This window comes from Suillus fuscotomentosus (assembly GCF_016647785.1).
Source record: "Suillus fuscotomentosus strain FC203 chromosome Unknown F5891scaffold_83, whole genome shotgun sequence".
Taxonomy (NCBI): domain Eukaryota; kingdom Fungi; phylum Basidiomycota; class Agaricomycetes; order Boletales; family Suillaceae; genus Suillus; species Suillus fuscotomentosus.
In genome coordinates, this window is record NW_024539595.1 from 178518 (window position 1) to 198070 (window position 19553).

At 49.0% G+C, this 19553-nt stretch overlaps 3 protein-coding genes across 3 annotated transcripts; all 3 read left to right on the forward strand.

Moving 5' to 3' along the window:
- Positions 1-183: 183 nt before the first annotated feature.
- Positions 184-2072, forward strand: F5891DRAFT_985231 (uncharacterized protein; the record flags this gene model as incomplete). The annotated part of the gene is made up of 8 exons (XM_041377562.1): positions 184-240; positions 296-390; positions 436-1156; positions 1196-1494; positions 1542-1742; positions 1794-1893; positions 1946-1972; positions 2022-2072. 8 exons carry the CDS (start codon positions 184-186, stop codon positions 2070-2072), a joined length of 1551 nt encoding a protein of 516 aa, XP_041219807.1.
- Positions 2073-14685: 12613 nt separating this feature from the next.
- On the forward strand, positions 14686-16585 carry F5891DRAFT_1281709 (uncharacterized protein). Its single transcript, XM_041370497.1, has 6 exons — positions 14686-14874; positions 14926-15039; positions 15096-15364; positions 15421-15930; positions 15987-16175; positions 16244-16585. The coding sequence occupies exons 2-6, from the start codon at positions 14935-14937 to the stop codon at positions 16539-16541; spliced, it is 1371 nt and encodes a 456-aa protein (XP_041219808.1). The 5' UTR covers positions 14686-14874; positions 14926-14934; the 3' UTR covers positions 16542-16585.
- Positions 16586-17540: 955 nt separating this feature from the next.
- Positions 17541-19503, forward strand: F5891DRAFT_732066 (uncharacterized protein). The gene is made up of 6 exons (XM_041373011.1): positions 17541-17755; positions 17807-17915; positions 17972-18237; positions 18294-18809; positions 18865-19038; positions 19104-19503. Exons 2-6 carry the CDS (start codon positions 17814-17816, stop codon positions 19399-19401), a joined length of 1356 nt encoding a protein of 451 aa, XP_041219809.1. The 5' UTR covers positions 17541-17755; positions 17807-17813; the 3' UTR covers positions 19402-19503.
- Positions 19504-19553: the final 50 nt, after the last annotated feature.

Below are 19553 nucleotides of genomic sequence, written 5' to 3' on the forward strand. Positions count from 1 at the left end.
GAACACATGCAGGCTTTCTACCTTTCCTCGTCATCCTTGCCATCGCCCAGCATGTTTCCATTTCATGAGGGACCATCAGTTCACTCTAATAATGACAGAAATTCATATGATCACTCCCCTTTCCAGAATCCGAGTCCACATTGGGCAAGAGACCCATCTTACCCTTCCCTCCTGTCTCCAGGTATGCTGCTACCTGACCCATTTGCTGATTCAGGCCCACTACAGTGCCAGTTTCATCAGGTATGTACTGTAGCCTATAGGCTAATGACTCTACTGTTCATAAACATATTTTTAGGGCGCATATATGCAGGATAATCAAGCCTTGCATGAACACTGCAAGGCATTAGAGCTGCGGGAAATTCAATTGACCACTGAGCGTGATACCATCAAGTAAGTTTTCTCTTAGTACTAGCCAATTTTAATTGAATTTCATAGGTCGATGTTTGAACATCTCGCAAGTGCCATTCAGCTGTCCAAACCCGATCCATTCAAGCTCCATGATTCGAAGGCTATCATCCTGACATCTCCTGGATCCAGTTGCCCTACCCGCAGGCAATATCCCAAGATACAGTTCTGGTCCCAGGACAACTTTATGAGCTGGCTCGATACTGCCAGTAGCCAAACCACTGATCGCGGGAAGATTCCATATCTCGAGGATGAAAACGGGGATCCAGTCCCTGAAAACACAGTCAAAGCAATCCGCAAGCCTCTCCAGGGTGGATGGTCTGAGCTTTTAAATCAAAAAATAGTGCCACAATCTTGGGGGAAGGTGACTGATTCTGCGAGACAGCTTATACACATGCTGATGGAAGATGCATACCAATTTTTTAAGTTTGCTGATGACGGTTGGAAATTAGACTATCTCGCAACAACCTCATATCCTTCCTGGCGCCGCAATGATCTTGACAGTGATGACCGAAAATCTCGAGACAACGTCAAGAAAGAGGACAATGACGACGATGACGACAACGACACCAACAGCAATGAGCAAACAGGCAAGAAACGCAAGTGGTCAATGGCATCTATTGAGCCCAAGGTTTCCAGCAAGAAAATCCAAGTCAAGGGTGCATGTAATTATTGTTACAGTTCTTCTCTATCTCCACCCTTAAGCACCCCTGCAGCTCTACCTGCGCCTGTTGTCGATGTCCCTGGGCCTGTTCTGTCTCTGATTATCACTTGAACTAACTCTGAGAAGGAGAACACGCCATCAAGCCCCGATCTTGACTCTGCTGACACCACTGAACCTATCGAGAACACTATCGGACCTCTTGCCACCACCGAGAACACTACCAAACCTCTTGTCAACACCAATAACACTACCGAACCTCTTCCCAACACTGAGAACACTACCAAACCCCTTGTTGACACCAAGAACACTGCTGAACCTCTGATTGACTTGGACGAGACTGCGATCACTGTACTATCTAATGCTAGCTCCAAGCCTCGGTCCACTCCTGCACCAAAGCCTCTCAGAATCACACTTCCAAATCCTCTGTAAGTTGTTGATTTTTATCTGGTCCATTACTAACACAGTATTATAGTTCTGTATTAGCACTCGCTGCTGCAAAAGTCGATATACCACCATCTCCCCCAGCTGAATTAGATGTGAGTCCCCCCCTCGAGTCCCATGGTCCTGGAGACCCTCCTCTAGAAGATTGCACTGGCTCGAATGCGAAGAAAGAGAAACTGAGTAAGGCCAGCGGCAAGGGCAAAATGTGTCCGAGCCCAAAGCATAATGGACGGTACATGAATTCATTTTTAATATTCTTTGTCTGACTACTTTATACGACCAGGAATTTATGCACCCACCGCTGGCTCAAGCAAATCAAGACAAACGGAACTACGGACAAGTTCTGTGTCTACTACGGCAGCCTCAATGAAGAGCAGAGGAAGGTATGTGACTTCGTTCCCTTTGCACAGATATCCACTCATTCTACTAATCTAGGAGTATGACAATGAAGCGAACACACTTGTGAGTAATATGGTTGGCATCAGCATCTATTCTGATTGATTGTTTCTAGGCTACCGAAAACAAATGGAACAAGACTATCAATACAGGCAAGATGTACTAGTAGATCTCCACTCCTTCGCGCTTTATGCATTCGAGGCTGTTTCCCATCCTACCCGCCGCCTTCCGGACACTTTTGACACTGTTTTGATCCCACCTCGTACATTCCGATGCTGTGTTTCTCAGTTTTATTTCGTATTTCGTCGCTTTCTGTAGTGTTTTTAGAGCTGTGCTAGTGCTACAGGTGTGTTTTATATCCCAGCACAATCAAACAATATCCAAGCATAATCATATCACAGCCTATATGAGCACATTCACCCAGGGAATCAAAAGTGTGCTCTAATATGCGCCAGTGTGATATTCATATGTTCGTGCGAAGAAAAACATAAGGCAGCATCAGAGGCTTTGCCCCATCTTATTGTTAATGTGCTATTTTCACCGTTTCATATCCAAGATATGCTGATTGATGCTTCTTTGCTCAGCCACTACCATAAGCATATCCTAGCACACTCCGGCTGTTTCGAGCACAGCCAGTTCTCACTGGGGGTCATGCTCGGAGAAATTTGACACTATCCTGACCGTTGTAGTGGGGAGCTTCGGGTGAAGGCCGGGGAGACAGGGATAGGAGGAGGACGTGGTCATGAGGGATAGCAGAGGATAGGAGAGTAGAGCAGATGACGCAGTTAGAGGAGGCAAGGACTCAACCAGCAGATTCCGGGGTCTCGGGGCTTGGGGTCTAGGAGCACATAGAGCACACTCTTGTATCATACCACACACGACGACAACGACACTGTCTTCACCCTTTCCCGAGCGCAAGGCTGGCTAGGACATATGGTGATGAGAGTGGGGAGGTGACCCACGAAATCAAGCAGGAACCTGGATCAGGTGGAATTTCTATTGAAGACTGCACACAGCTGCGACGCCTACAGCGAAGAGGCACACTATCAGTACTTCCTCCTACTTCTTCCCCAATGAATCCCTTGGAAGGAGCACCAACAACACCAAGGAGACGTAATGTTTCTCTGCCACTGCCTCACTACGTTGAACACGAACCATCGGGAGAAACTGGAGGCGCATTTCGCCTTCACCCAGCACACTTCACACCGGTAGACAATATTCCCTCCTCAGATTCTACTGAAACCTCGTTATTGTCGACTACGCCTACTAGACCGAGAAGTAAGTCAGTAGCAAAGACGACATCGGCACTTCGTAAACCACCTCTCATAACGACCTCGAAATCAAACAAACCATGGGCAGCCTTAGGCAAAATGCAGACAATGGGTACACCAGACACTGTGAAATCAGTACCACTCTTCTATGGCGACTATGGGGAGAACGAGAACCCATCAGCGTGGTTCGCTCAATTTGAGCTATCGCTCCCTATATCTTGGACAGATGCACAGCGCGTTCAACGGTTCGGCATGCAGCTGACACCAGGAGAAGTCACAGAAGAATGGTACCATAACTTAACGTCCCACCATCTCAGCTCATTCGCCAACCTCAAACTTGAATTTTTCAAATGCTGGCCACCTCCTAAGCGTCCTAAACTCACGCGAGCGCAACAGAAGGAGCGCATCATGGCGCAAGTGTTGAAAGAAGACGAAATTGGAGTTTGGACGCAAGAAGGGAGGACGGGTAACTATGCACATGTAACCTGGGCGGTCAACATCTCGCGATTGGCACTGGGAATGGGTGATGTGGATGGTGCAATGATTGAGTATGCATTAGAAGGCATCCCGGACCTGTTGAAAGACCATCTCAAGTGCGTCTACAACTCATGGGATGAGTTCGTGGAAGACATACAAGATGTGCCGAACATCAAACTCAAATGAGGACGTGAGAATTTAGACAAGGAACGAGCGAGGGACGTAGAGATCTCCAAACTCAAGATGCAAAGCATAGCATTTCCCTCGCCCGCTCCACAACAATTTCTGCAGCACGCATCACCCACGAACCACCCTGCACCAGTACGAATGCCGAACGCTCTCAACCCATCATCATTCACCACAGCACCAGCAATGTTACCATCAATGAACGTAGGAATACCAGTGCGCAGTGGATACCCAACGTATGGTAACAATAGGGGAACATTTATCCCACGAGTACAGCTGTCTCGCTCCCAGATTCTAGAAAAGACGGCTCTGATGCCGCAAAGGCCTAACACAGAACCTGGGATGCGGCAATATGAAGCAGATGTCAGCCTATGGCACAGAGCATATGGTATGGACAGTGCTCAATCGTTAGAACGGCCATATCCCCTACATCCGGGAACAGCAATGTTAGGATCGGGAGAGTGTTATAGTTGTGGAATGGTCACGGATCCGACACACCTTAGTTCGCAGTGCATGGCTACGAGTCAACTATGACCACATGAGACTCGATGGCGTCAGTACATAGCAGGACTATTGCGACAAGCAACCCAGCAGCAGACACCACGAATTCCATACCCCACACCAGTCCAATACGTCACCACGTCAAATCATCCTTACTTCCCACCGCAAGGGAACACACTGTCCGCACCAGTCTACCATATTGCGCCGCAGGAGGAACTCGGTTGGGGAGAACCATACGAGGGAGCAGGTGTTTCGGATCAAGGTTATGAGTGGAGTTCGGAAAACTATGGGGGACCACTGCAAACGATGGACCAGCAGTAGTCCCACAAGATCAGAGTCCGTCCACCAACCAATCACCCATGTCGACGAAGCCAGAACATTTCATTTTTTCATCCTCTACAGCGCCACAAGCACTCAATATTGTACATACTCAGAATGGATCGCCTACCATGCCTGTCAAGTTACCTTCTCATCTCTCGCAAACTAACTCGCTACCAGTTAGTAACCCTTTGACTACAGATCTTTCTTCTTCAGTTACGGACGTAGTAACATCGTCTGAGAATCTATCAATGAACACGCACTCGGTTGTACCCTCCACTATATCTAGCAATACTATCACTGATGTTTATTTGTTGGATGACGCGGGGCAAGCAATCAGAACTCAAACGAGCAATCCCTTCCTTACGGTACCTCATCTACACGGACCTCAGGGAGAGAAGATACGAATCCTAGCCATAGTCGACAACGGCGCCATGATCAACGCAATCGACACAGCAGCCTTTCAGCGGATCGCAAGAAGATTATCCCCGCTAAGTCCATCTTCTAGAACGCTGCGTATGGCTGATGGCTCCCTAGTATCGTCAACTGGTGTATGGTCAGGAACAATCTCCTGGGGACTGATCAATATTCAAACAACCGTCAAAGTATTTCCTAGTGGAGGATCGTGGCGCATGCTAATCGGAAAACCACTATTAGAGCAAGTGTGTGCAATACACGATTATAGCAGTGACGCCATACTACTTCCATATGGTAACGACTTCCATCGAATCTCGAACTTCACCACATTTCGACCATTACCGCTTCCATGCTTACCTACAGCTATCCGTTTCCCATCCAGTACCACCTTTAATCAAATCGTACCATCCTCAATGTCTATACTTAAGCAGAACGTCAATAACAATAATAATATATTACATGTATCTACTATACCATCACCTATAGACGTACATAAACTCGAGTCATCAACTAACACTTCAATTCAACAGGCACCCATCAGCGAAAGGAACACGGACGAGCTCACCATCACCCCTCATCAAGCAACGCAATCGGACTCAGTTCCTCAATCGGTTTTCGAAGTGGAAGATATAGAACAAGTACCTACAGCAGGTGATGTACTAGACCCATCAACCTCGACGCTACCCAAAGATATCTTTACTAGGTTGACCGAACACGGACCGTTCTGGCCAGCACGAGTGGAAGCAATAGTGAACGCGGTCCGTTATGGAGAACACCTCACGGAAGATCAACGGGCACAGACTCAAGCACTTATTGCGGAATTCGCAGACGTCTTTGCACTATCAGTACGAGAGGTGAAACAAGTAGATTTCATCAAGTTCCGACTACAGATTCCACCAGACGCTACGCTCTCGAAGAAGGTACACCAACGACCGTTAACCAAACCGCAATGAGAATACCTGTTCCCAGTACTGGACGACATGCGGGAAGCAGGAATTACAAGGTTTATCAAATCGGACGAAGTAAAGGCCATCACATCAACAGTCCTCATACAAAAAACACATTCAGGGACAAGCCTTTCGATGGAGGACATACGGAGGATTGTTAATAAGCAATGTATCGCACTCGGTGAGCCGCCGGATTTAGATATTGACATGAACTCAGCATCAGCAGCAGAACCAGAATTGAAGGAAATCGATACGCCAAAGGTCAAATGGCGTATCTGTCAAAACTTCAACGATGTCAATAAAATCTCTCAAGTCGCACCAACACCACAAGGGGACATCGCAGCGAAGCAACAACATTTAGCAGGGCACAAATATATTTGCGTATTGGATTTTGCAGCCAGCTTCTACGCGATACCGGTAGAGGAAGACAGTCAACCATACCTATGCTTCTACACGGAAGGGCGAGGATATGAAGCGTATCGTCGAATGCCAATGGGCGTGCAAGGAGCTCCTTCATGCTTCAGCGACCTTACAGCACTGGCTCTGTCAGATATCCTAGTCAAACTACTCATGGAGCTATACGTCGATGATGGCGCAATGGCGGGAAACATATTCAGTGAATTATTGGATCGCTTATGCATGTTTTTCACCAGGTGCCGAGAACGGAACTTGTCAATATCGCCAACGAAGACACAATTGTTCATGAACAAAGTCATTTTCGGGGGAGCACGAGTGGGACGGGAGGGCATATGGCCAGATCTAACAAAGATTGCCGCAGTCGCTGAGTGGCCAGTTCCGTCAAATTTATTAGAATTGATGCGCTTTTTAGGCTTGACAGGATACTTCAGATCGTTAATCAAAGACTACGCTCGTATCGCAATACCGCTCACAGACATGTTGCGCAACCTGGATGCACCACCAATCAGTGTGAAAGGAGGGAAACATAAGTATAGACAGTTTTTGAGAGAATGCAAACTCGAAACCTTCTGGGAGCAATGACACACTCGCGCATTCGTAAAGCTCAAGCAAATTCTCTTGATGGAACCGGTACTCAAAGCACCCATGTTCGACAGAACACTGTTTATCGTCATCAGTGATGGCTGCAAAGATGGCTTCGGAGCAGTCTTAGCACAGTGTTTCCCATTTCAAGAAACGTCAGGTGAAACGACTACCAGAGTTCACCCAATTGTATTCGTGTCAAAACGGACATCACCAACAGAGGAATGGTACAAGCCCTACCTGTTGGAATTCGCAGCATTGAAATATGTGTTCGATCAATTCGGATCGATCATTTGGGGCTTTCCGGCCGAAATCGAGATGGATTGTATTGCACTGAGAGATACATTATTGAATGATAAGCCATCAATAGTGCATGCCAGATGGCGAGATGGCATTATAGCTTACCAAATTGCAGATGTACGACATCGGTCAGGTGCAAGCAACACGGCAGCGGATGCTCTTAGTTGAAGGGCATCGGGACAACCACAGAAGGACGGAGATGGTAGCGCGTGGTCAGTGAGCGAAGACTGGGAGGCAGAACGAGGACTGGTGAATGACCTATTCCTCGTACAACAGACTGACACCACTTCAGAGACGTTAGCGACAGAATTATGTGACTGATTCAAAGAAGAACCACTTTTCCGGGAGATCATAGAGGCATTGTTCAACCTCGATGGCAACAAACCAGAGCGAGAACGCAGACGAGTGCAACACAGAGCGTTAGGATACATAGTCGAGGATGGACGACTATGGCGTATCGCAGACAGCAAGTCTACTCGAGCACGAACGCGAATGGAGTGCGTCACGCAGAAGGAAGCAGTAGAGTTAGCAAAGGAAGAGCATGCTAACAACGGGCATTGGGGAAGAGACCTTACCAAGCTACAGCTTATGGATCGAATCGCAAGCCCGTCACTAGACCGATCCATTATGACGGCAATCCTCGACTGTCCACAATGCAAAAATTTCGGATCAACCCATCTGCACGCCCTAATGTATCCCATCACAAGACGACATCCATTCGAGCTACTGGTCGCGGACTACCTCTCGTTACCTAAGAGTAAAGGAGGATATCATAATGCCTTGCTTATCCTCGATACATATTCTCAATATGTTTGGGGATTCAAGCTAAAGACGTACGGCAATGCAAAGACCACGATTGCAGGGCTAGACGCAGTCGCGCACAGTTTCAGAGCACCCAAAATGTTCATGACGGATGGAGGGTTGCATTTCGACAACGGAGATGTACGTGCGTGGTGTTCAGCACATAACACAAAACACCATGTCGTAGCGGCCTACTCACCATGGATCAATGGTCTAGTGGAGAACGCCAACAGAAAGTTGTTAGGACGACTGAGGAGATTGTGCAGTCTGGGATTAGGAGAGGATGAGAACGAGAACGCGAAGGCAGAGGACATGATGTGGAAGTGGCCAAACCACTTCGATACAGCGATTCGACAGCTCAATGAACGCATCATCCCAGCATTCAAATTTTCACCGAAAGAACTCCTCCTAGGACTAGTGGTCAATACCATCCCTATGGCAATCACAGATGCAAGCGCTGAACCAACCATATCGGAGGTGAACATTCATATGGCGTACATGGACCAACAGCGCTTGGACAGCGCAAACCACGCAACAGCGCACGCAATGAAATGGAAGAGCGTTTTTGATAAGAAAGTGCTGCAGTCACGCACAGGAGAGGTTATATTCAAACCAGGGCAGCTAGTCCAAGTCTATGCAAACGCTACAGACATGACAATGGCAAGCTCGAGGAAACTCGTACTGAAATGGTCAGCACCCAGGCGAGTGGTCTCTCAGACTAGCAACTCCTATACTCTCACTTCCTTAGAAGGCTTTCCCATCAACGGCCTATTTCATGCGTGAAGACTTTGAAGGTTCATCCCACGTAACGGTACCACATTGGTGGCACTACAAGAAGCACTACAGGATGAAGGTGCAGACGAAGAAGATGAATCCTTGGAGACGCAGTTGGAGAGAGGAACAATATCGGAGAACGATCTAGAGTCAGAAGAGGATGATGTGGAAGACGACGATGAACAGGAGACAGACGCAAAACCAGCTTAGAGTAGAATGCGACCCCGGAGGGACGCATTTGGAGAGGGGGCAAATGTAGTGGGGAGCTTCGGGTGAAGGCCGGGGAGACAGGGATAGGAGGAGGACGTGGTCATGAGGGATAGCATATTGGAAGTGAGACTAAAGACAAAAGCTCAGAGTTCAGGTAAGAACTGCTAGATGACATTGAATGTACCTAAAGACAAAAGCTAGAGAAGAATATAAGTGAAACGGAACCGGCGTGCATGATAAACGCGAAACGTACCTCAGAGTTCAGGTAAGAACTGCTGAGGTACGCTGTACAAAGAGGGAAAGATTATAAGGTAATGTTACGTAAGACAAACAGGAACAAATTGAAAGTGACGTCGATGAAAGAAACGAAAAGAGCTAAGTGTCGATGTTGGAATCCAACACGCCCCCTCAACAAGACACTATGCACCAGGAGCGCCCCCTCAATGCGACACAAGGGCGAGACCGCTGCGGTGTTGAACGAAGATCAGACATGGTAAGATTTTCGTGAAGACGTCGGCGATGTTTTTGTGAGTTGAGAGCCATATGGGTAGAAACGTTCCTTCTTCAATGTGGCGACGGATAAAGTGGTATCGTAAGTCTATGTGTTTGGTTCGTATATGATTCGCTGCCTCTTTTGACAAGGCGATCGCCCCCACGTTGTCTGCGAACAACTGCAGGGGCAAGGCGAGCGAGATCCGGATACACTGGAAGAATGATTGTAACCACAGCCCATCTTGAATAGCTGCCGTTAAGGCCATGTATTCGGCTTCCGTCGACGACAAGGCGTGAGTGGTCTGTTTCTTGGCAGAGTGGGACACCGGACCCCCGTTGTAGAACCACACATACCCGGACACTGAGATCCTGTCCTCGGGACAGGATGCCCAGTCCGAGTCGCTGAAGCCGTGTAGTTTTGGATTGGTCCCAGGCCCCCCATAGCGCGTCCGCACGCTGATTGTGCCTGCAAGATATCGTAGAACGTGTTTAGCCGCGGCATAGTGGCACGATTCCGGCGATGTGTTGTGTTGCGCAAGGCGCATGATGGTGTGAGCGATCTTGGGACGCGTGTACATCGCGAGGTATAAGAGCTCGCCCACGAGCTTGCGGTACTCACTGGACAGGTCATCGATCTGGGGGTGAACATCAGTCGGACGTCCGAATGGAAAGCTCGGGTCCATGGGTAAGGAGACGGGGTTGCACTCTGTCATGTTGTGTTCCTGTAGTAGGTAGACAATGTAGTCCTCCTGGTGCATCCACAATTCCCGAGTCTGACGGTTACGCACGAATTGAATACCAAGATATTTGGTGACAGGTCCCAGGTCAGTGATCCCGAAACGGTCTGCAATCTTGGCCTTTGTCTCGTCGAGAAACGCGCGATTGTTCGCACCTGCTAGGCCGTCGTCCACGTGCCACGCGATAATGCAAATGATCCTCTTCCCCGCGGCATTGACGTGATCGAATATGAATACGGCGTAGTCTGCCTCGCAGCGCAGAAAGCCTAGGCTGGTTAATACCGCCCTAAGTAGTTCATACCAGTCATATGCCGCCTGTTTAAGGCCGTAAAGCGAAGAGAGTAAGTGGGCGACGAGATGTTGACCTTCCGGTCCCGAACGTTCGAAGCCAGGAGGTTGACGCATGTACACGTCTTCCTGTAACTTCCCCCAGAGGAAGGCGCGTTTAGCATCAAAACAGTCGAGTTCCCAGTCCATAGCGGCGCAATGCGCCGCTAGGACACGGATGGACGCTGCCTTAGCCACTGGAGCGAACGTTCTCCCAAAATCGACGCCGGGTATTTGGGAGAATCCCTGCGCGACCAGTCTCGCCTTAAATACTGGCCCACCTTTCAGATCCTCCTTGAACTCCAGGACCCACCGACATCCGATAGCACGTCGTTCCAACAGCAACTCAACTAGCTCGTACACTCCCATCTCGGACATGAGGTTGATTTCCTTGTGCATCGTGGCGAGCCAATCATCTGCATCGGGACGACGCATGGCTTCGTCGTAAGTGGCAGGGGGTACTTTGAGATTGTAGCCGGTGGCGAGAGGATTTCGGCAAGTGTCGCTGCGGATGGACAGGCACGCTAACTCAACGACGATAAGGTTGGCGAGGGTCTGAGAGAAACCGATTTCCTCGTTGTCTGGGATGATCGCGTCAGGGTCAGCTGCCGGATTATCAGGAGTTGAGGGGATAGGCTCTGGAATGGTGGTCGAGGGTCTCGACACGGACACTGACGTAGAAGAGGATGGGGGAGGTGGCACCCCCTGCACCTTTGCTGCCCGAATCTCGCGTTGACGAGCAAGGCGTGATTGGTCGGAGATGAGCTGCCATTTGAAAATGTCCCCTTTCTGCGTGGGGACAGGAATGCGCGAAGAACGACGAGGTAAGGTGGCTGTTGGAGTTGGTGCAGGCACAGTGACCGTTGGAGCAGGTGTGGGCACAGATGCTGTGTAAGACGGACGTGACGTGACTGGGGAGTCGTCATCGTCGTCATCGTCACTGTCTGGAAACGGACGATTAGTGAAAGTCTCGTCGAATATGACGTCCCGCGAATTGAAGAAAGTCCCCATTGCGGCGTCTCTACACCGCCATGCCTTGACGCCTGGTGGATAACCCAGGAAGATGGCCTCTCGTGAACGCGGTCCGAGCTTTTCCTGGAGTTCTGTAGGAATTCGCGCGAAACATCGTGCACCAAATACACGCAGATGAGTGAGCGTGGGTTGAGTGCCATTGAGCATTTCATAGGGTGTCTTCCCTGGTGGCAGGGCGCGTGATTCGGACCTGTTGAACAGATATGCAGCGGTGAGAGCAGCCTCTCCCCAAAGTGACCGAGGTAGGCGCGCATGAGCCAACATTGCATACATCCGGCCCTCGATCGTGCGCATGACATGTTCTGCCTTCCCATTTTGCTGATGCGCGTAGGGGGCAGAACGTTGTCGCACGATTCCTGCTAACTCCAGCGACTTAGTGAAGGCGTCGTTGATGAACTCACCCCCGTTGTCCGAACGGAAGATCTTTACACGACGTCCGGACAAATTCTCCCACTTCGCGCGTACCGTCTTCCAGGCGTCCAGTGCCTGATCTTTCGACGCAAGCAGCTGTAAGTTCAGGATGTGAGTGTGATCGTCCAGGAAGATGATGAAATAACGCTTCAAGTGAGGTGTGAGGATGGGGATAGGACCACAGACGTCAGCGTGCACAAGATCCAGGAAGTTGGAGGCGCGTTCCGTCTCTGAAGAGTGAAAGGGCATATGGGGGTGTTTCGCCATGATGCAGGACTCGCAGGTGGAGGAGGGTGAGTTGGGATCAATCACCACACCTTTGGCAACCTGGCTGAGTCGTGCGACCGCATTCCGCCCCAGGTGACCGAGGCGTGCATGCCACAGGTCAAGCGTCAGAGGTGCCTGCACGAAGGCAGCGATCTCAGGTGTGGTGGGAGCGAGCGATGCATCAGTATGGGGAATGAAGTCCAGGTTGATGGCGTAAAGTTTTCCCGTGGCAGGGATGATCCCCACTGACTTCCCTTTATATCCTAGTTCGCACGTCATATTGGATTTGAAATTGACGTCCCAGCCCTTAGCGTTCATGCAGGAGACTGACAGGAGGTTGAGCATTGCGCCTGGCGCATGCAGACAGTTTGAGAGTTTGACTCGAAGATGTCGATCCCCGACGGCCATCCATCCAATGCACGTCCCTCGACCGGCAGTCTGCAGGATCCCATGACTCACGGTGCGAACGGGTATGCAGTCTCCTTCCGAATATGTGTGAAAGAAACGGCGATCTCTGACCAGGGTGACAGTCGTTCCTGAGTCCAGGATGGTTGCAAAAGGGAGGGTGGAGGCGCATGCGATGTCGTCTGGGATTTCTGCAATAGACGCGAACGATACGTCGTCATAGAGGCTCTGAAGATTGGCCTGTGTCACGGCCGCTGCAATGACAGGAGTGGATGATGCGAGCGTCGTCGTGGGAGGTGCCGTCGCAGCTACAGCTGCGACGGCAGGCTTCTTATTCCGCATCCAGGGTGCTTGTCCCTCCATACCACCTCCCTTTCCGTAGCAATGCGCATGATCGTGGTCCCCCTTGTTGCATCCAGGTGTCGTGCAGAAAATGCCTTCAGGGTTATGCCTATGTTTGCGAAGACCGGTGATTGAGTTCACATTGGATGTGCCTGCGTGAGATGTGGCGGCAGCATTCGCATACTCAGACCCAGGCCGAGCAGAATGAATGGCTCAAGCATGCACATGTCTCACAGCTTCTGATGTGATACGGGACACGCAGCTATCCACTGTGAAAGTGGGAGGATTAGTTGCGGTCACGGTCATGATTTCGTCGTGCATGCGCTGCTCTACCATGGACTTAAACTGTTGCCAGATGGCGGTTTGAGGCAGCCCGATAAGCAAGCTGTAGATGGCGTCACTGTCCCTGAGAGGGGCTCCTGCGTCGCTGAGACGTTCACGTAGGACGGCATGTTGACCAACGTAGTTCGTGGCGTCAGCTGAATCTTTCATGTGAAGTGCATCAAGACGTTGGTGTAACTGATATTGTGCGCTCGTGTCGGTTCTGTTAAAATGTTCCGTGAGCGTCTGCCACACTTTGCGGGCTGTGACAGCATGCGCTCGTGATACTAACGCACCAACTGATGGACTAAGGCGACGCGTGATAAGATCTTTCGCCTTGATGTCGTTTAGCAGCCATGCACGCATCGCTGCTGTTTCAGCAGCCGTGACATTGGCGGGATCGATGGGAGCAGGTAACATGGACGGCGTCCCGAGGAGGTCTGCAGGGTTTACAATCGTATTAACATGGCACCATAGATCCTCGCACGCGAGGGCATATTGCATTTTGGTTGACCATCCGACGTAATTTTCAGATCCCAGCAGTTCGGGGATATGATCGAACTTCCCCATGACGATACCGCCGTGAGGGATGACAAGACAGGAAAATAATGTGTGAGCAGCGAGTGAACGCGGAAGCTTCGTCTAGTAGTTTCAGTTGAGGGCTCGATACGAGCCAGGGCTCATAACCTATTGGAAGTGAGACTAAAGACAAAAGCTCAGAGTTCAGGTAAGAACTGCTAGATGACATTGAATGTACCTAAAGACAAAAGCTAGAGAAGAATATAAGTGAAACGGAACCGGCGTGCATGATAAACGCGAAACGTACCTCAGAGTTCAGGTAAGAACTGCTGAGGTACGCTGTACAAAGAGGGAAAGATTATAAGGTAATGTTACGTAAGACAAACAGGAACAAATTGAAAGTGACGTCGATGAAAGAAACGAAAAGAGCTAAGTGTCGATGTTGGAATCCAACATAGCAGAGGATAGGAGAGTAGAGCAGATGACGCAGTTAGAGGAGGCAAGGACTCGACCGGCAGATTCCGGGGTCTCGGGGCTTGGGGTCTAGGAGCACATAGAGCACACTCTTGTATCATACCACACACGACGACAACGACGCTGTCTTCACCCTTTCCCAAGCGCAAGGCTGGCTAGGACACCGTTTTGGCCATAGGTAGAGTTCACTTGGGCATGTGCAAGAATATTTGAACATCAACCCGCAATACGGCAGAATGCAACCAGCTTATCTCCACTAGTACTCAGACATGTTTGCGCATTACAGATTGGCGCCACAAACTCCTCGCAATGTGGTGGATGCAATAGCCTCCCCTCCAAACATGCCAAGGCTTTCCAAGTTAGACCAGACGAGCATCACTACCACCGAGTCACCTGTTGTTATGTAATAGGGGATCGACTGCCAGCATGCCATAATTGTCGTCAGTGGTCACCCTCTACGTCAAAGCTTCGAAACTTATTCGTACCTCTAGGCTCTGAATATGATGTTTGGTTCTACTCAGTTCAAAGATCAATCAACTTTGCAATGTCTTGTTCTGAAATATGGTCCAAAACGAGTCCTTGTTAAACGACAAAAGTCGTACAATGTGAGTGGAACAACTATTAAGATCTCTAATGGCTCACAGATACCATAACTTCTAAGCTCATGCTTGACTCCGCCTGCAAACATTTCCCGAGCATTCCGAGAGATGTAGTCATGTTGCAGACCAATCGACCCAATGTTTGCGATGGTCACTATGCGGACATCACGGCTGAAATATGGACCGATATCATCGACTTACTTCACGTCGTTGAAGTGACTCGGCGTGTGGAGATGGCATTGCCCGCCCCGCTGCCGTTTTATGATCGGGCCATTTCAAAGTTGCCTGACAATAAATCAGCACCAAGTGAGGTTTATTACCAGGACAGCTCGTACGCACCCCAAATATTCTACAAGTGTTTTCAGTACTGAAGTTGAGACCACATAGCAGGAACGACGACGAGATTTGGGACATTGTCCCAATCCTGTCAGAGCGGGTATCAGAATCCGACGACCAAGTCACAGTCAAACTTGTTTCTCAATCTGGCAAGATTAGGACTACTAAAATATCGAGGGGAATGCAGGTGGACAAGCTTGTTGCTCGTGCTTGTCAGATATTGGATACTTCAGGTCCTGCCAGGGCAATTTTTGGTGGGGTAACGATGTGTGTGAACCGGACTATCGGATCATACGACATCGAGGATGGTGACTCCATCGATATTCAAGTTGATCGTATGCGTGTTAGAAAGCCAATCATTTATCTATACTCGCCCTCCGACATCGATGTTTCTGTTAAGCTCGCCCTCATTCCTGAATGGAGACTCTCTGTCATCTATCCCATTGTTACCACAGAAGACCATGGTCGGCGTTTGGAATGGAATGTCCGCACCCATCAAGATGGCAGTCTGACTGAACACAACTCTGGTTTGAATGTCTCGTACTTGTTCTGGGAGGCGGAGTAAGTCCCCTTGATGATACAGAAATCACTCTCCTGACTTGTCTTGCTCTTCGCAGGACAAATTCGCAAGAATTTCTCCGGACACCAGCATACAAACCGCAACCAGTGGATACATTCAATCCAGTATCCAACAGTCTCGATGATACGGATTCAATTGTCACTCCAGTGGACAGAGTAACAGTTTACCTCGATAACTCACTCAAGGTTTTGGGACTTCACACCGAAGCTAGAACATCATTCATAACGTGCGTATATATGCGCTACCTCAGGCTGTCAATTTGTAAACACAACACTGAAACTGCCATGGTACTAGCTACTGGCTACCATCCTTCCTCAAGCACGAATACGTTGCACTCCGATTTATTCCTCAAGCAGCATTCGAACGCGCCGCTTCTTTACACATTTCTCCGCAGCCCGACGTCGTGACTCGGGTATTTATGCTGTTCAAAGGTATCCGTAAGGAGGACTTGACAAATTGGACCAATGCACGAATTCAAGCAGAGAAAGACGTTGCTTGGTGGGTGGATGTGGTTGGAGTTGATCCTGCAAGAGCTGGTGATGTGACTTTGTTCAGGGCGTTGGAATGGGGCGGGATGGAGGTTCTCATTTGATATTCTATCTGGTTATGTACTCGATTTGTGTAGGTGTTATCGCGTTTTGTCTTGATTATGTAGTTCTGCATCCGACAAATGTGCAGGTGAACTTATGCACTCGGAAACGTTCACTCCTTTCTGTGAGTCTATGAAGTATGAATTATCAGCCGGGAACTCGACCTCTTATGTTCCAAAGACTTGCTGACCGTTCGTACGATTCTTCAGGTAACGCAGTAGCCTTCGTTTTGAGATGCAATCAGGCTAACGAGGCATAAATGACTTGCAGCTCGAACGTGACGGCCATTGATTTCAGCATCCCCGAGTTAAAATACACAATTGTTTCTTCTTTTCAAACTATACAGATATCTGTGTACTAGTTACCGGTGCCCTATTCTGAGAGCCGGGACATATGAAGTTAACGTGTGGCGGGTTCCGTATGTATTTTCAGTGCGAGATTAGTAAGCCTGAAGGACAATACCAAACTCTATTAGTTCGACTTATTTAGAAGTCCGATCTCTAGGCTCTAGTGTTGCCGCGAAGTGAACCGAAGAAGTGGAAATTTGAGACACTGCCGCAGTAAATTACGATGGCAGTAAAGTCCACTTCTCCCTGTTTGACCAGTCCAGGCCAAGCCAAAAACCCAGCTGTGTTCAAGACTCAAGTGTGTCGAGAAGCCTTACCGTTTTCGCATCCCAAATTTCTGCTGCGTACTACCAGTGTCTCCGCCCGTCGCAAGTTTTGAAGAGTCAGGCGAGAACATCACCGTACAAACATCTTTTCCCTGTTTCAATTGTAAGGACAGTTTTGCCGCTGTCGACATCCCAGACTCTTGCTGTCTCACCCTAGGATCCTACCATCAGTGCTCCATATGTCCTGTCCAACTGACAATGACCCTCGTCTCAATATCCCACAACCTCGCTTTCTTGCCATCGCCTCTACTTGGAACTATAGTATTGCCGTTTGGAGACAATCCCATGGGTCGCACTTCGGCACGGAATGCAACCAGATTATCTCCACTAGTACTCAGACACGTATGTGCATTGCTAAAGAGAGAGATCAGCGCCACAGAAGACCAACAGTGCAGCAACATAGCATGACGTGGTGCGTGCAATAGCCATTGTTTTTTTCTCTCCAAACACGTCCAGGCTTTCCGAGTCAGGCCCGATGCATCACTACCACCGAGTCGCCTGTTGTTAAAAGGGGATCAAATGTGCCAGCATGCCATAATTGTCGTCAGTGGTCACCCTCTACGTGAAAGCCTCGAAACTTATTCGTACCTCTAGGCTCTGAATGTCTGGTTCTACTCAGTCCAAAGAGACATCAATTTTGCGATGTCTTGTTCTGAAATGTGGTCCAAAACGGGTCCTTGTTAAACGACAAAAGTCGTACAATGTGAGTGAAACAAGTATTAAGGTCTCTAATGGCTCACAGATACCATAACTTGCAAGCTCATGTTTAACTCCGCCTGCAAAACTTTCCCAAGCATTTCGAGAGATATACTCACATTTCAGACCAATCAACTCGATGTTTGCGATGGCCACTACGTGGAAATCACGGCTGAAGTATGGAGCGATATCGTCGACTTGCTTCACGTCGTTGAGGTGACTCAGCGTGTAAAAATGACATTGCCCGTCCCACTGCCGCTTGATAATCGGGCCATTTCATTGCCTGACAATCAGTCGGCACCAGGTCAGGTTAACGAACAGGATAGCTCGTACGCACCCCAAATATTCTACAAGTGTTTTCAGTACTGAAGTTGAGACCACATAGCAGGAACGACGACGAAGTTTGGGATATCGTCCCAATCCTGTCAGGGCAGGGGCCAGAGTCTGACGGCCAAGTCACAATCAAACTTGTTTTTCGATCTGGCGAGATTAAGACTATTACAGTCTCGAGGGAAATGCAGGTGGACAAGCTTGTTGCTGATGCTAGTGAGATATTGGGATGTCACCTCGCTCTTATCGATGCAATTTTCGGTGGGGTAAGGATGCATGCGAACCGGACTATCGGATCGTACAACATCGAGGATGGCGACTCCATCAATATTCGAGTTAATGATTTCACGCGTATCAGAAAGCCAGTCATTTATCTATACTCGCCCTCCGACATCGACGTTTCTGTTAAGCTCTCCCTCATTCCTGAGTGGAAGCTATCTGTCATCTATCCCATTGTTACCACAGAAGACCATGGACGGCGCTTAGAATGGAATGTCCACACCCATCAAGATGGCAGTCTGACTGAACGCGATTCTGGTCTGAATGTCTCGTACTTGTTCTGGGAGGCGGAGTAAGTCCCCTGATCATACAGAAATCACTCTCCTGACTTGTCTTACTCTTCGCAGGACAAATTCGCAAGCAGCATCCAAACCGCAACCAGTGGATACATTCAATCCAGCATCCAGCAGTCTCGATGATACGGATTCAATTGTCATTCCAGTGGACAAAGTGACCGTTTACCTCGACAACTCACTCAAGGTTTTGGGACTTCACCCCGAAGCTAGAACATCATTCATAACGTGCGTATATATGCGCTACCTCAGGCTATCAAATCGTAAACACAACACTGAAACTGTCGCGGTAGCTACTGGCTACCATCCATCCTCAAGCACGAATACGTTGCCCTCCGATTTGTTCCTCAAGCGGCATTCGAACGCGCCGCCTCTTTACGCATTTCTCCGCAGCCCGACGTCGTGACTCGGGTATTCATGTTGTTCAAAGGTATCCGTAAGGAGGACTTGGCAAATTGGACTAGCGCACAAAATAAAGCAGAGAAAGACGTTGCTTGGTGGGTGAATGTGGTTGGAGTTGATCCTGCAAGAGCTGGTGATGTGACTTTGTTCAGGGCGTTGGAATGGGGCGGGATGGAGGTTCTCATTTGATATTCTATCTGGTTATGTACTCGATTTGTGTAGGTGAACTTATGCACTCGGAAACGTTCACTTCTTTCCGTGACTCTATAAATATGAATTATCAACCGAGAACTTGACTCTTATGTTTCAAAGACTTGCTAACCGTTCGTACGATTCTTCAA

Coding starts and splice junctions, on each gene's coding strand:
- F5891DRAFT_1281709 (XM_041370497.1), top strand. CDS start 14,935: ATGATGTTTGGTTCTACTCAGTTCAAAGATCAATCAACTTTGCAATGT. Junction 15,365..15,420: donor GTTTATTACCAGGACAGCTC/GTACGCACCCCA, acceptor GAGACCACATAG/CAGGAACGACGACGAGATTT. Junction 16,176..16,243: donor GCTAGAACATCATTCATAAC/GTGCGTATATAT, acceptor CCATGGTACTAG/CTACTGGCTACCATCCTTCC.
- F5891DRAFT_732066 (XM_041373011.1), top strand. CDS start 17,814: ATGTCTGGTTCTACTCAGTCCAAAGAGACATCAATTTTGCGATGTCTT. Junction 18,238..18,293: donor GTTAACGAACAGGATAGCTC/GTACGCACCCCA, acceptor GAGACCACATAG/CAGGAACGACGACGAAGTTT. Junction 19,039..19,103: donor GCTAGAACATCATTCATAAC/GTGCGTATATAT, acceptor CTGTCGCGGTAG/CTACTGGCTACCATCCATCC.